We start from the raw sequence: 16,579 nt of genomic DNA, 5'->3' as shown, positions 1-16,579 counted from the left end.
AAAGCTAGTCCTTGCTTTCAGCTATAAAGCACTGGAAAGCGTTAGTAGTCTTAATTATAGAGGTCATTACCAGTTCCCATTGTAACAACATTAAAAACATTAACCCTAAACCAACTGAGGGCACTACTCATTACACAGGTTCCGTTTTCAAATATGCTCAATCCTCTTTTTCTCACCGCTTAAAATTCAAGTGCACAAAACTGTTTTGTCTAGTTACAACTGACTGACTACCATACTGGTAAACCTTACAATATTAGTGCCACTTAAAAAGTTGTATACATCTGACTACTGCTGATGGAGTAAGCATTGTGCCTGTAATAGTAACTGCTACCTCGCACCTCACACGAGGGCCACATATGCACCCCTCATCTGTAATGACTAACGTAATTGTTTCTCAGGTTGGACTGATGCCCTTTCTCGAGGGCTCCAGCAGAGAAAAATGTATTCCAACTTACTTACACAAATGTGCAAGAAGGGCTGCCAGTTCTTATGACCTAAAGTCAACCTGCCCAGCCACCTCGCCCTGCCAGGACGCCTGAAGCTCAGTAAGCAGCTCTTAACATCTCCTTCAATGCTCCTCCTGCTGAACCAAAAGATACTGGCAAAGGATAATGTGAGCTTCTCAAGTGCATCTGTGTTCTTGTTTTCAATCTTTTACCCTTCCTCCCGCAGCGGACCAAGGAGTGGCTGTGGCTCTGCCTCCTACCACCTACACCAGACCGGCCTGAAGCAAAGGCAAGTTCAGCAGCGGTGTGCAGCCTTCCTCTGACTTGAGTAGCTCCACTGAATAACAGCCCTTCCTTCCCTTACGTGACTAAATATAGCTTTGCTTCACATGGCTGGAGTCGTTCACGCTTCTCAAAGGACCTTGCAACTTCTGGGTTACTTAGAAGAAACCATCTTTCTCCGCAAAATCCCTTGCAGGTACACCCCTGCATTGGTGGAGGCACACAAGGCATGCTTTAGCTTTACCCTAAGCGAAATCTCCATTTGGGTCACAACAGCCCTGAAATCGGGCCTGTGCACGATACCTTCATGAAGCAGCAGGCTGGTCCCGATCACCACGGTCTTTTGCCCTGTCATCCCAGCGGACCTACATCCCCACTAACCATGCAGTCGCTGGCACGTGCAGCAACCAAGCGCAGGCGCCCAGCGCTGCACAGCAGGACTTCTCCTCCTCCCCTCTCCAGGCACACTCAGTCCACCGGGCTGAGAAAATGGTGCTGGGACCACAAATTGCACGTCTGCCTCCACAGACCTTTTTCTGCCTTCACCTCTTCTAACGAGGTCATCCCAAGAGAAAGAGACATTAAAAGGAAATGAGCCAGAAACAGAAACTCCTGCTTGCTCTAATAAGTCAAAACCTCCTTCTCCCCTTGTGTATGCCTGGGGAGGAGGGGGCAGGGCATTAACTTTTGAAGTTTGCTAATTTTTTTTTTAAGTCATTTGGATTCTCAGTATTGAGTTGAGAAACTACTATATAGTAATTGTCTACATACACTTAAAGAAACGATCCTCTCCCTTGACTGTATCTTCATAAGAACCTCTCAGGGTTTGCAGTACGTTTTAAAGGAAACAGTCATCAGTTAAGCATCCTAATAAAAACTTGGTAATTATCTAAACAACAAAGGACCCCAGATTTCAGTTCATCCCCAGTACTCTCTTTGCAAAAGGATTCCAGCCCTTGTTAAAGCAGTTATACCTGCAGATTCGGTGCATAATGGGAGCTTGCTCCCCGAGGGAATGTCACTACCTTCACTCAAGACATGCAAACTAAGGCTTATGTCAGCAACATTAAAATGCATCTTCTTTAGAATAAATCCTTTAAAAGAGGCATCCATATCCAGAGGTAAAAGAAGTTACCAGAGAGACAACTCTGAATATTCATATGGCTCATGCCTAAATATAACCAGTGTATGTATGTGCATTTAGTGGACCATATATTTACTTATACACACACACACAAAGTTCACAGAAGTGAAGTCAGGCATTAAAAGCTAGGAAATATCAATGTGAAATTTACTCACACTGGCTCTCCTGTGCACACAATGAAGCAGGGCTTGTATGGAAAATAATTTTATCAAGTAATTGCAAGGTGCTGCATCTGTAGAACTATTTTTTTTTTCCCAAGATTCTTACCCAATACCCTGCCCCCCTTCATTTTTTTTAAAATTGTTTCATCCCAGAAATCAATAAAAAAAATCTTTTTCTTGGCCATTAAAAAAAAAAAAAAAATTCCACATATGGTGACAACCCCCCAAAACTGAGGAGGGGGAGGGGGTGAGAAGAGTGTGAATCACAAAAAAAAAAAAGAAGTAAATGCTTTGTCTCTGTACTGTTTGCAATATTTACTGAAAATTCACATTTACGGAAGGGCTAGATTCTCAAAAAGGTGTCTCCTGCAGCTAATGCATTTGGGATATGAAAGACTAAGGGTGCAAAAAAGCAATACTTCAGCAAATTACTTCCTAGAAGGGAGTTAATCACTAAAGCATAGGTTGGAATGGTGTGTATTATTAACTAGTTTTTCAGGATTTTTCAGAACAGTATTATAAATGAGAGACTGAAAGTACTCAGTGTTTTATAAAGTTTCTTCTTAAAAAGATCAATGTGCTCAGCACAAATGCTCTCTGACAGAGAAGGAAAATGAACTTGGGTTTCACACATCCTGGAGATAAACCTCAATTAGTGAACAAAAAGCGAGACTATGTTCTCACTTATAACGTCTCAAAATAACGTTTGATACAGAAAGGACTACTGGACAAAGCATTTTTAAGTCTATATTTTACTCAGTAAGCCAAAGAAGACATTTTCTCTGATAGGAAGACTGTTTTAACTTAATTGAATAGTATTTTGCTAGAATCTCAAATTATTTCCATAATCTTATTCCAAATTTCAATTCCCTGACACTAGGACACTGAGGTGCCAGGACATTTCAGTAAAATCACTGTGACAGATGCACAGATTAAATGCATTTCCCTAACATTAATCGTGCAGAGAATACAGATACCAGCTTTGAAAAGTTTCAACCCACGTAAATGTTTGCAAAAATATAAGCAACTGGAAATAAGGCTACCAGCTTGGTTCCGCCTGTAACGACACTGTACCATCTAAGTCAGATCATAAGCCTCCGGTCTCATCTTCTTGTTCCTTACAGAGCTGCTATAATTCTGTAATAATAGCTGTATTTCCTGTCACGGGATATAAATACTAACCCCTATTCCAAAACAGGAATTGTGGTTAAATCACCTAAACAACTTTCAAAGTCCTAGCCTCTATTTTAAATTAAGAACAATAGAAGATACTTTTGCCCACCATTTACAAAGTTATCAGTATTTTCACCAACCAGTAAACACCATAGGAAATGTTTAAAAGAATTGCCTTCATCAGGTTTTCCAGACAGGAGTCTCTCTGTGATTTGCTCACACAGAACAACAGCAGCACAATATTTGTTTAACAGTTCTCTAAAAGCTGATGCTAGTGCTTACTCACCTTTCTTGGTACCCTCTCCCCAGATTTGAATACTGTATTTCTTTCCACACATCTAACTATAAAATATTTAACAAAATAAAAGCCCTGCAGGTCAACACTGAAGTTTATTATACAAGTTCACCTCAAAACTCCTTCTCCAGCAGCACTCCTGTATCCAATTCACTATGACCTATTTCCTTTTCCAGTGGCCCCAATGGGTCCAGATTCCTGTCTCCAGTTTTGGGAAGATTATCTTAAAATTTATTTTCAATTACCTGTACTTCCACAGGAATGCTATCTGAGAAATAGGTTACATGCAGGAAAATGCTGTACAACACAGCTGCTGCTAAGCAACTAATTCTTTTGCTGCACTATAAAAGATATAGTTAACCCCCATAATGCTGAATGCAGTTGATCCTGACGCAGTTAGGTGACATCTGATATATATCTAAAGTCATGTAACAGTTGTATGTGGGAATAATGCAACTGTGACTTCCTCTAAAGTGTTCAGCTAAAAATTAAAAAGCCACAGTAAGTGATGTTTAAAATGGGCTTACTTTAAGAAGTTTAAAGGACTAGTAGAGGTCATACATAAATTCAAGCAAAGAAGCAAAACAAAGACTACAAGGAAGAAACAGGAAGCTTGTAAGGAAACAATATTCTCTTCTATACAGATTTTTTTTTCAAATGCATAATTTATTTTTAAATTTGTAACTTACAATTATCTTCTACATCCTTTTTGCTGTCCTCTTCCGCAGGAAACACTTGATTGATAGCAGCCTGGAAAGTCTGTTAGATGAAAAATATTATCATTGTCAGAATTCCATAAAAATAGAAATATAGTTCAAAGATGTCTGATGCAATGATACAAGTGAGTGCACTGTAATTGTGCATGGTTTAAAATACTTCAGCTTTGGAAATTTTACTGAGTTACTAGATGCAGATAGGAGCTGTTGCATTTACATTACTATGCTACATTATAAAAATGCAGTCGTCATAATATATATTTTTAGCAATAATATTTGATGTTCATTTCCAAAATTGCATGTAATAGTGTAATATAAAAAATAAGGATTAAAAAAAAAAGTACTGCAAAGGGAACAGCATTGTAGAGGACACACAACTTCCTCAGTTTTGCAAAGAAGCACAAAGAATAAAAGTCAAGTTATTAGTTCAGTCAAAGGGCTGTGCTGTCATTATCACATGCTGATTTATAACATTCCCACTTCAAATATAAATGTTCAATACATAATATCCTCTGTATCCCCAAATACTGTAGCTTTGGTTGTTGCTTGTTGGTTTTTTTTCTTCAATAAATCAATACTGAAGTAAAACAAGACCTTCCTTCAACCCTTGTATTCCAGTTATACAAAACAGCCATTTATCAAGTGTTCAAGTCCAACTGGAAAAATTCATAACAAAAGCAACTTTGTTTCTTCATTCTCCAGAAATCATAATTTACATTGTTGTAAAAAGGAAGGAAAAACATCCTAGCACAGACGCATTACAGCATCTGTAAAAAAAATACCTATTGTAAGAGGTAGGCTTTTAATTATACTTTTTTGTTTACCATAGTAATGGCTTGTTTGAGCTACCTATGAATGAACAAAAACCCTGTTGCACCAATTAAACACGATAGCCGCCATGCTGCTGCAGGCAGAGTCTCACTTTCCTCATGGAAACGGAGACAAGAAGTCTAGTCTAATATTTGAAAAGGCAACCAACTGGATCTAAAGAATGACCTTAATAAACAAACATGCTTGCTTGCTTAACATCGTACTCGGCAAGACAGTCCCATGAGAAACAGCTCACATGGAAGTTTAGGAGAAATACAGCAACTTGCTTCATCTTTGCTTCAGTACAACAGACACAGTATGTGAGCTCTTGTAGCTTACACCATCATGAACAGCCACAAATTCCAACTCCCTTTGAAGTGCGAAGGGTTAAAAATGTCTCGGAGCAGAACTAATTGCTGCCAGTCAGAAAACAGTAAGTCTACGATATCCCTTCCCTACAAAGTTGTCATAAAGTATGCAATTTGTAGTCATAATACATTATATTTTGTCATCCCCTTATCAGGATCTAATGCAGAAAAATATGCACAAGGAACTTTCCTAAGGGAAACAGAGCTGCTCGATGACGTTGGAAAGTCTGAATGTCCATCGGACCAACTTCCACCAAAATAGCCTTTATCAGAGCTTGGTGGAGCCATGGAGGACCTGAATGTCTTTACCTACCTCAGAAAGTTGCCAACTGCTATTCAGAGTTTTAGCAGGGCAGAGATTCACCCCCCTTTCCTCCCTCTCACAATATTGCAGTTAGAACATACTATCCTAATAATTTTCTCTGCAAGTTTGTCAACAATAAAGGTATATCTCATTGGGTAAAGATATATTTGAACACAACAGTTTCCCACGTAATCAGTTCACTGTGCATGAAACAGTGGAAAAGTTCAAAAAGAGCATGACTGGCTTCACGAAAATCTAACTTCACTTCTTGTTCTTGTCTGCTGATGTGTAACCCAAGTTTAACCACTAACAAAGACAGAATTTTTTTTCACAGGAGAGAATGGACATGATGCCCAGCTATTCTGTAAGACTCTTCACAAATCTCTGATACTTTAACATTTCATGGATCTAAAGCCAGCCATACCAGATCTTATCCCAGAAGAGGAAGGAAGAACTTTTTCAATGTCCTCACCACTCAGATTTCTGATCCAAGATAAATTTCAATGAAAAAAATAATGAGAATTCATGCTGTATTGTCCTCAATTTTTTTCACTCAATGTGAATTGTGAATTACTTTCTAGAATATTTCAGAAGTGATAAAACAAATAAGCAATATGAAGATGACTTATCTGAAAGCTGATGTTTTTCTGCTGCTTTTTTAGATCAGAACAGGAAGCCTAGCTTCAACTACGTCAACAAAGAATTTCACTCCTGTATGACACAGATGGACTACTGCTTTATGTAAGGTGATTACTTGTTTTGTAGGTAAGTACGTTAGCTAGATGTGCAAAGCTCAGTATTGCCAATTACTATTAAAATCTAATATATTAAATAGGTAAATGGGCAAGGTATCCCAGGTCTATCAATAACAAAAAAAATACCCAAAGAAATTCTTTACTATATTGTTCCATTATTTTTGGGGGGTTTTTTAAACATTTATTGTAAGGAGAAAACACTTCAGACATTTGGTGGAAGATTTTGCATTAAGACATAGCTTAGGACAAACTTGTTCTAAGAAAATGGAGAGCATATGAATCTTATGAGACACTAAAGTGGTCTCAGGAGGCAAAACAGAAGGTTTAGGGTTTTTGGTAGGGTTTTTTTTCCCCCCTGCTCTTTGTAATGAAGCAGCCCTTGAAATCCAATGGCAATCTTAACTATTCTCCCAGAAACTAGATGAGTGAAAAAAGATATCTTTCCATTCAAGCAGGATCTTCTTTCTAGCATGTAATCTAATATGTGTAACCATGTCTTCCTTTATGCCTTCCAGATACAGACAGGAGGCATCCCTACTCTCAGCTGTATTTCACAAACCAACCGAAAGCAGTACAAACAGTGTGTAAGACAGACAAGAACATGCCTCATTTGAGCAAGCAAGCTGCACTCACTGCTAAAAAAAACCCTTAGCTTGAAACACTGAACTTTGGACGTTCTGATCCTTACTTTCAATGTACATTTATTCATTTATACTTAGCCCAGGAAAATACCTTTCTGGTTATTCACAGGATACCAGAGCAGGTGCCCCATAAAGCCCTCCATGACCCTTCAGAACTGGTGCAGAGCCGTAAGGTGCCTCTAAGTTGACGGCAGGAGGGGTGTCAGCAAGTGCCTGCAGCACCACACACCCTCCCAACAACTGCCAGAAACCCACTACTGCTGACGCTCTAGGAAATGCCTGCCCCCTACTCCTCAGTGCCACGAGGATCCCAGGATGGCACCTCAGGGTGCAAGTCCCTCCGAGGCACCTCTTCCTAACTTAGATTTGCTACCTCCAGGAAAAGAGTAAATCTCCCATTTGGCAATTTCGCTGTCATCTGCCTTCTCCCTGTTACAGCACCAAGCAACACAACAAAGTAGGATATATGCAACAGAATCTGAGATTAGGATTCCCAGTCGGTTCAGAAAAGTACACTCCAAGCAGAAGCAAATGCAGTGCTAGCTGAGTTTAACAACTGGCTGCCTTTCTACCCGCCTCCTTCCTTGTACACTGGCATGCGACTGCTGGTGGGACACAGGCCAGGGCTCCCAGCCCCAGCCCCCCGCTCGGGTTTGGAGCCCATCCTCGGGGCAGCGCTCCAGCCCTAGGTGGGACCGCGCTCATTAGCAAACCCCTCTCCAGTTTCTCTGTTTTCTTTCCAGTCGTGGCATTTATCAGCCTTGCAAGCCGATGATCTAGTTTTCGGGGAGTAACTCCCATCGTGTAACACACACATCCTCTGTTCTGATAACACGCTCCTGCAGCTTGGATTACTCTTCCTCATACAACGCAAGCTAGGTGACTCAGATCCCCGCCTCTCTTCAGACACCCAGCCTCCGCACAGAAATGTAAATGCTGCTGTTAACTCTGTATGAGCTGCGGTACTCAAAACTGCTATTGCTGGTTTATAAGTAAATCGGTGTGTTAACCAACTACCTTCACCCAGTCTGGACTGGGTAACTTGGTTTCGTAATACAAAGCAATCTACGGCCACGCGGGCCTCAGGTCCTCGTCCTCCTACCACTGCTTGCTGCCCTCCTGAAAACTTTCCACTCCTTCATTTTTAAGGTGGATCTGTTCCCTGACCTCATTTGCCATGTCATGCACAGCTCTGCGAGCAGAGCCGAGAGGGTGCCACTCTGCAATGCCAGAGCTAGTTACGGGTGGGGAAGGGAGGGAAGATTTTAAGACATCGTGAAACTGCTGCCTTGCAGCATTTACTGCAGTTATTAACAACATATTTGAATTAACCATGAAGTGGTATAAAAGGCAATAATCAAACATATGCATACACATTTATTTTTCAGCCTGTGATCTCTGGTGAGCTACCAGCGCCTACAGAGAATACGTATGACATGTTAATGACCCAGATTAAAAAATAATAATAAGTTACACTGCCCGGATACATTTACAAGATCAGGTTACTCCTCTCCTCCCTGTAATTACCATGGGCAACTCTGGAGCTGCTGGATCACTCCTTCTTACCGAAGAGCACTTTTGAACTATCATTTTAAGTAAACAAAATTGATAATAATGGGTATTAATGCTGACTACTTCAAATTAATGTTCTAAGCGCACAAGAACAGAGTCTTCTTAAAAAGACAAAAAGCAGTGAGAAACATTTCACTATAAAAAGAAATCAACGACACCTTGAAAAGACTGAGAAGGTAATCAAGAAAATGTTTTACTCCACCTCTATTAATATAAGGAAGTTTGATAATTAGAAATATAGGACAATAATCTCTACGGTATTTAAACTGTGAAGTGTTTGTTCCCTTAGATGAATGAGCATTAGGCCCTTAATTGATCTGCTTAATTCAAGAAAACAGCCAACAACAGAATAACAAACCTTCTAGACAAAAGAGACTGTTTGTTGTGAACCATGAAGCAAAATATTTGTATTTTAGGATCATTTTTTGGTTTCACAAAAAAAAAAAATTATATATGCTCCCTGAAAGGAGCATATGTTAGAAATGAATAGTCACTCAGGAATTTCTTCATTGCCTGTTTCTGTTTCAGTATACAGACTTTTGCTCTTTATCACATCAGAACCATTTGGGGATATAAACAGAAATAGTGGTGGGAGTCAAAATCTTTTAAGTCAGTTAAAGACTACTTAGTCATAGTTTTGGAATAGTTAATATTCTCGTCTGAATAATTTTCTCTTCCCCAAACTGAAGAATGTATACCACTACTACTAAACCTACAGACTTTCACACACAAAAATCAGACGTTACATTTGCTTTATATTTCTAAGGAAAGCAAAATCAACTTCCTCTCCAAGATGTAGAAAAAAGAAAGCCTATAAACATTCCCCCCAAAAGGAAGGACTGCTGCATAACCTTTTGACCTGTGACAAGGCAGTCTATTATTGTTGACATGAAAAAAGAAGTTACAAAAAAATGTTGTCTTTTCCATACTTGAAGATACAGAAAGGACAAAATTGTTAGGAAGGGCACATATCACATATTCAAAAAGACCAAAATCACAACTTTTAAAACAGTGTCTGATCTTATTCCAGCTAGTAAAAACCAGGATGCTGACCATCTGAATTAGGATAATTGATAGATACAAGGTACTTCCTGTAAAAACTGACATTTAATTACAACATACTGCATCTGAAAGATGTCGTCATAAATGAAGCAGTTGGAACACACTAATTAGGATGAATTAGGACTTCATTTTAAAAGTTACATTTATTTTGCGTTTAATTTGATGTAGCAATTCCATAGGACCTTTGTTTGACATCGTGTTACTTCTCAAGCTACTTGAGGTAAGAGGATTCATTAGCCTTCACAAGATTCATGTTAGCCTAGATTCATGTTAGCCTTCACCAGTCTAACAGTGAGGTGTCTAATCTAAGCCAGCGTCTAGGACACCCCTGTAGGACACTCTCCCCATGCATTTAAGGGAAAAGAGAGAAGCTGATCTCAACAGCAGACTCTTAACCAGTCTCTAATTTAGAAAAATAAAGTATACAGTGCTGAATCAAATGGCTACGGAGATTCAATCCTTCTGTCTTTCATGAGCAGGTACACACATGCAGATAACTGACAGATAGCAAGCACTTATCTGTGGGATATTTCATTTGCAATGCACACTAAAGCTAAACAAAGATCCTTAGCCAGAGAAAAATTATTTCCCACTCTTTCAGGTGTGTAATGGTAGATATTGGTAAAGATTTGGCCTACAGGTAAAATAGTTTTTGTAAGGTTTTCCTCCATTCCATTGCTTGTGAGACACTTACCTTGCCTTTCTGATTCAAAGGTTCAATAGTTAAGTTGTCAGTGCCAATGTCCACAATCATCCCCATCTGAAACCCATCAGTTGGGTGTGGAGCCCAAACGGGCTTCCCATCCTCCATTGTGGGATCTATCCAGTATTTCCTGTAAGAAAAACAAAATAAACAAAGAAGTTTGTATACAAATTTAGTAAACTATCAGGATTCACTATATAGACTTTATTTTATGATGTTTATTCCTGTTATTCCATGCGGAAGTAGCCAGCCTGTCAGGACAAGATTCTTCCAGCCTTTTTCCAACCTGTGACACTTTGCTTACAGAGGACCCCCTCAGACCTGGGTATGGAGAAGATTCAAGAACAGATCAATTTTGGGGGGGGTCCACAGACTAATCCCTGCAGCTCTTTTCCCGATTTCCCTAACTTGTGAACCAAAAAGGGGGTCTATCTCACGATCAAAATAGAAGTACAAGACATTCAAAGCTAAGACTGTACTAGGAGTGCGTATATACATAAGTATATGTGTGTATACACGTGTATGCACACACACATATATATGCACACAGTGAATTTCTGTAACGGGCACATGTCGAGGCATGTGAGCAGAAACACAGCCTCTTCTCATTTCAGACAAATGAACGTGCCCACTCTTCACGTGGCTGGGCATACGGCTTTTAAATAACCCACAAATATATTTGGTCACAATTGATTCATCATATTACAAGCTTTTGAGAGCCTGACCTCCGATACTATGACATTACAACTCTGCCTCTTACAGAACACCAACCTCACTTTCTATAAAAATATGGTGTGAAAATCATTTTAGAGGAATCTACAGTCCACAAGTGAAATAGATGCAAAGGCCAAGACATTCAAACCTTAGGCTCCTCAAGTTATGCAGTTGAATAAGCTCCCAATTAAAAGGAGTATTTGATTGCACGCAATGCTCATTGAACTAACCAGGAAAGTTGCCAGGATTGGCACACTCTGAATGGCTAACGGTGCCATTTTAAATATACTGAATTAGTCTTTTTTTTTTTTTTTTTTTTTTTTAAATCTACTTTATAGTCCTTACCCTAATAAGAATAGGGAGCCCACACAGCTTGAAAGGCTCACTTCTCCTGGCCGCTTCTTACTCCCCTCCAAAACTCATTCACATACTAAACTGACATGTTTTAGTGATTCCAAAATTTGTAAAAAGTATCTCGTATCACCAAGGTGTAACTTGCCTCTCTCAGCATGAACGAAATGAGCCTGCCAAGCAGCAAAGAAAACACTGGCAGCAAAATCCAAGAGTCTGTAAGCTAGGAAACATGTCCCACATTTTTCTTTTCCCACATCTGAAGGAAAAAGGAGCTCCAAAATGTCTCACAACCGGGAAAGGCTGCAGACCCTTTTGCCGTAAGCAGCAGTAAGCAAAAAGAGTCATCAGCCCACCAGAAAGCTGTACAACCACGAGGCAGAAAAGGACACTTGTCCCACAGAGGATCTGTCAGGACATGCTGCACATGACCTGCTTTTTGCTGCCTCCAAGGACTTTAGAAAGGTTTGAAGAGAAGGAAAAGGCTTGCTGTGACCGCTTTGAGAATGCTGTCGGTCTTAACATCTTACTTGTCAAGGAATAAGACAATTTGCTGTTAACTTTAATATGAAATGATAGAAGATAAAAAGTAATTCTAAAGCAAAGACTCAGAATGCAAAGTCAAATATTTTTTAAATGAACTAATGTTCTGAAGAGATGGAAAAAAGTAACTATAGGGTTCTTAATTTAGTGTTGATACCTGGTTTTGTGTTTAGATTTACTCAGATTTTTTTCCTCCCTAAATGCAGTTCAGGATGTAAGAAGCTCATTTAGATTTCAACAAATGTTTCTAGTGTATTCTACTCACGCAATTCATGCCATTTAAAATGTTGTATTTAATACAGGAAAACATGCAGTTTACTTTTCCCCCCATGAATGGAGCATATTAACTTCTTTCAACAACTCATAGAAAGTTTATGTTCTAAAACCTCAAGTGTCACATTCACTTCTATTTACTTCAAACCTTTTGCCACATCCCATGAACTCTACAAAAGAAGATCATATTCACCATGTGTTGCCAGCATTGTACAATAAATCCTGTAAAACAACATCTGTATTCACTCACAATTGGCTGTTGGACATTTTTTCTTTACTTTAGGATACTGTAAATTAGATCTAGTATACAACACAGTTTTATGTTGGTTTTTTGGTTTTTTTTCTTTTTTAGCCAGATCTGACTTCTGAGTTCAACTGCCATCGTGGGCATAGTTGCTAAACAGCTGAGTTTATTTCTGGATATAACCAGGTCTTCATTTCTTCACAAGCCTATCATTTGCTTTTAAAATGCTAGTTCAAATTAGTACTTAAGTGATATGTCACACAACCACTAAAAACAAGGCGCTCTTTTACATTCGGAGTAGCATGGCCAGGGCTCCGGACGCAACCATGTCACGCAAGAAACAAACCCTGAAATTACTGCCAAAATTTCTGCCAAAAGTTAGAATCTGACCTCCCCAATTAGCATCCGTAGGCTTCTGCTTTGCTCACCGACATGAGCTTTTGCATTCTTACATATTCTTAAGCCTACTTCATGCTTCATTAATAAATTATGATGGGGGAGCATCAGGAGCTAAAAAAATCCTCTTGAAGAATAGAGCAGTGATTGAATTCAGCCACCACCAGGGAATGTATGTTTAAGAAAAATACCTGAGGCTTTGCAAGCGTCTAAGAAGCCATTGGGTGAAAGCATCTAAATACGAGTGTAGTAGTTATTCACGGGACAATTACTTTTAATAAATACAGTCTTCTGCATGAGAAGCGACACAAAACCAGTTGTAACATTTTGGTTTTGGCACCACTCCATCTCTGTCAGCTGGGACTCTGACAGGCAGTACATTAAAATTGGATACTGAAACCTATCGGGTCATACCTGCACTATTATCTACCCCTCCAGCTGATGTATATGCCATTGCCCTTGAGACAGATGCATGAAGTCTATTCCTGAACCAGCTCTTGAATAGCCAGTTTCCAGCCCAGCATTTTAAGGTGAACAGAAACAAAAAAAACTTTGAAGTTCAACTACCTGATATAAGTCCTTTAGAAAAAGAAAACAGCACTTTTTTAAAACATGAAACTATGCTTTACTGATTAAAACATACATATCACAGAGTACAAACTGGGAAAAACATAGATTTGTATGGAGAACCTTCAAATCATGTTTTCCCCATAAAAATACAGCCCCAGTCTGGTTACAGACCATTCATTAATAGTTATCAGCAGCGACAAACTTTTTTTTTCCACCATATGCATCCATCTAAATCCAATCTATATGCAGCCAACTTCACTACACTGTTGAAAGAGCACACCATTTCTGAAAACTATGAAAGCAGAGAGACTCATATCCAGGTTAAAAGCACTAAGGCAACAAATTTGAGAGCAACACCAACACACACAAGGAGTCACCTGAATGATGCTTCTAAACAAAGGAGGCCAAAATGAGCCATCTTCCACATTTGTATTTGTATATAAGTACTCAACATATATTAAAGATTGAAGTAGTTGATTATAAGTTGCCAAGTCATTTTGGTCTCCACAATTAAGACTTCTTCCAACACGAAGGAGAGAATTCACAAAGGTTACGCTTGTAACTGGGAAGCCAGCTGCCCTTTTCTCTTTCTACAGTCAGTAGAAAAAGAGACCAGGAACCCCGTAATGGAGTTTGTCTCTCCGTTGAGCAGGAGAGGGACAGTAATAAAATAAGCCTGAAGCTGGTAAACTTAATAGCTATTCCTTCAAATGTCAGATTTTATATTTTCATAATTGGCAAGCAGTAATAGAACTTGCCTTAATTATCAGTAATAGTATTCAACACATTCAGCACTGGCTAAACACTAGTAGCCAGCAGTTCAAACAACTTGCAAGACAAAACTATACTGCACTCCACAGATTACAACAGCAAGAAGAACACCCGCCAGCTCTTCTTTAACTTTTTTTGCACTATTATTCCCTCTTTTGGAGAATGTTTAACGATATTGTTTCTCAAAAAAGTTATGTAGATAACACATTGAGTATATGAAACAACTAAAAATTCCTCAGTCAAAAGTTGGTACGTTATCCTCCCACTTACCTTTACTTAAATATTATTGATTTTAAAAGAATGTAATACAACTACATTTTGGTTTTGTAGGGTATTCAAAAGGAAAGCAAACAGTACCATCAGGTGAAAGAATTCTAGGAAGGCAAAATACAGTAATGCAATTTTAAACTTGTTACCAGAGACCAGAGGTAGGCATCTGCATGATCTGGTTCTATTTACTATCCTTTGAACAGTTTCCTATACTAAGGCACTGTACTGATTGCTGAATTAACTAATTAAAACAAATGAAAAATTAAACTTCATTAAACAATTGACAGTATCTCATTAGGTTGGCTAAATCCAAGGAAAATAAACTAGTCATAATAGGTATAGTAGCAAACTATCACAGTAGAAGTAGAATTACATAGGTTATTTTATATTAAAAAAAAACCTACTACTTGTGTGTTTAAGAGCTGCTCAAAATTCTGCAGGTTACACTGGGCCCATGAGAATGCTTTGGGAAAGGTCCTGTGAACACACAAGACAGACCAGATAGAGGAAAACACTGATACATAGTGGTAGCTTACTGCCAGTCAAGTTATTTTTTCAACCGTAGTTCACTGTTTAACCGAAACTTCAACAAATCAAAGCTTAGGCAGCATTCAGCACTCTACCGCAGGTGACATACTTCAAAGGAACTGCAGATACAGTAGAAAGATTTTTTTTTTTTGGAGCTAAATGCAATACAGTTATAACTGCATTGTTTAACTGAATATTAAACCCATTCAATTTTTGTTTCTTGTGTACTTTTTCTATTCACTATAAAACTTCTCTGGACTAACACACTCTAGTTTAGCCATACCAAACTGCAGTTTTTTCATACCTACTTACGATGACATCAGCAAGGTAACTGTGTCAAGCAGAGACTTCTGCCAACCCAGAAAAGAAAACAGGCTAGAATACAGCACAGCACAAAGGTATCTTCAAAAACAATTTGCCTTGAAAATGTTAATGCTGACATGTTAATTGCCAATACATTTTGTAGATGTATGCAAGTAAAACAAAGAGCAATAGTTCACACATCTGAGAATTACTACATAAAAACTTTCTTGTTTTGTGCAATTTGAGCACAGCAGCTGATGAAATTATTCTCATGGCATGCTCATTTTCTTGTATATTTGCACTTACCAACATGTTTTCAATACTGAGCAGCTAGAAACTGATTCCTGTAGTACTTCCACAAGAATCACTCTTTTGTATTTGTATTCACTTTGCATTTAGCATTGACACAGGAAATACCTACTCTGCTGTTGTGTTTACTACTCAAAACATTAAAAAAAAAAAAAAGACAAGCCAATCCCTCATGCTTAAAGCAGAAGAGAAATCTAGTTTTCTTTTCTCCACATTAAATGTGGCAATTCCCAATTACAAAAAACTGTTCTGGACCTCAGTAAAGCAAGCCTGCAACACTCCGTATCATTTCTCAAATGCCTTCGCCTGGAACATCCATGCTCTCTTTCCACTTCCCTCATTATGGGAAACATTTATGAAGAAGTTCTGAAATTGGAAGGAAAAGACGCAAGTAACCCCAGAAATGTATCCTTAAAGAACAAATTTTAAGGCACAGAAGAAGGGGTGTGATAGAGACAGGTTTGGCAAAAGACCTGTATGGCTTACTCTAAACCATCTCACCTTCCTGTGTCTTAATTGCTGTACAAGCCAATTCACCCCAGCTACACTTCTAGCTTTGCTCCCTGCTCCTGCCTCTTCCTCTCCCGGCCACGTTGAGAAATACTGATCTGCGGCAGGAGATGGTCTGAGTAAGAACGAGTACTTTGAAAAAAAAAAAAGAAATAAAAAATAAAACCAAACCAAACCACCTCCACTTTGTCTGCAACTATTTAAATGGTTGCTGCAACCCAACCAGTTCTTGAAAACAACCGGACTTGTTAATTCAATTTATGGTAAGAAATTCCCTTCACTGGAACTGAGTGTTTCGTAATTATCACTATTCTGAAAATAAGGTGTTACATGCATTGAGCTGTAGGCAAGAAACTCTTCCCGTT

General features: G+C 38.8%; 1 protein-coding gene across 6 annotated transcripts in view; it reads right to left on the bottom strand.

The window, feature by feature from the left end:
* The window catches only part of MYO6 (myosin VI), a 115,112-nt gene that overhangs the window by 72,990 nt on the left and 25,543 nt on the right, over positions 1-16,579 (bottom strand). For all 6 annotated transcript variants that reach the window (XM_076333104.1, XM_076333108.1, XM_076333109.1 and 3 more), the window contains exons 2-3: positions 10,424-10,562; positions 4,191-4,260 (exon numbers count right to left, since the gene is read on the bottom strand). In XM_076333104.1, the coding sequence (XP_076189219.1) occupies positions 4,191-4,260; positions 10,424-10,540 (187 nt within the window). In that variant the 5' untranslated portion in view covers positions 10,541-10,562. The remainder of the gene's footprint in view (positions 1-4,190; positions 4,261-10,423; positions 10,563-16,579) is intronic.

This window comes from Aptenodytes patagonicus, chromosome 3 (genome assembly GCF_965638725.1).
Source record: "Aptenodytes patagonicus chromosome 3, bAptPat1.pri.cur, whole genome shotgun sequence".
Taxonomy (NCBI): Eukaryota; Metazoa; Chordata; class Aves; order Sphenisciformes; family Spheniscidae; genus Aptenodytes; species Aptenodytes patagonicus.
The sequence above is the reverse complement of the archived record's forward strand: the minus strand, read 5'-3'. Positions and strand labels throughout refer to the sequence as shown.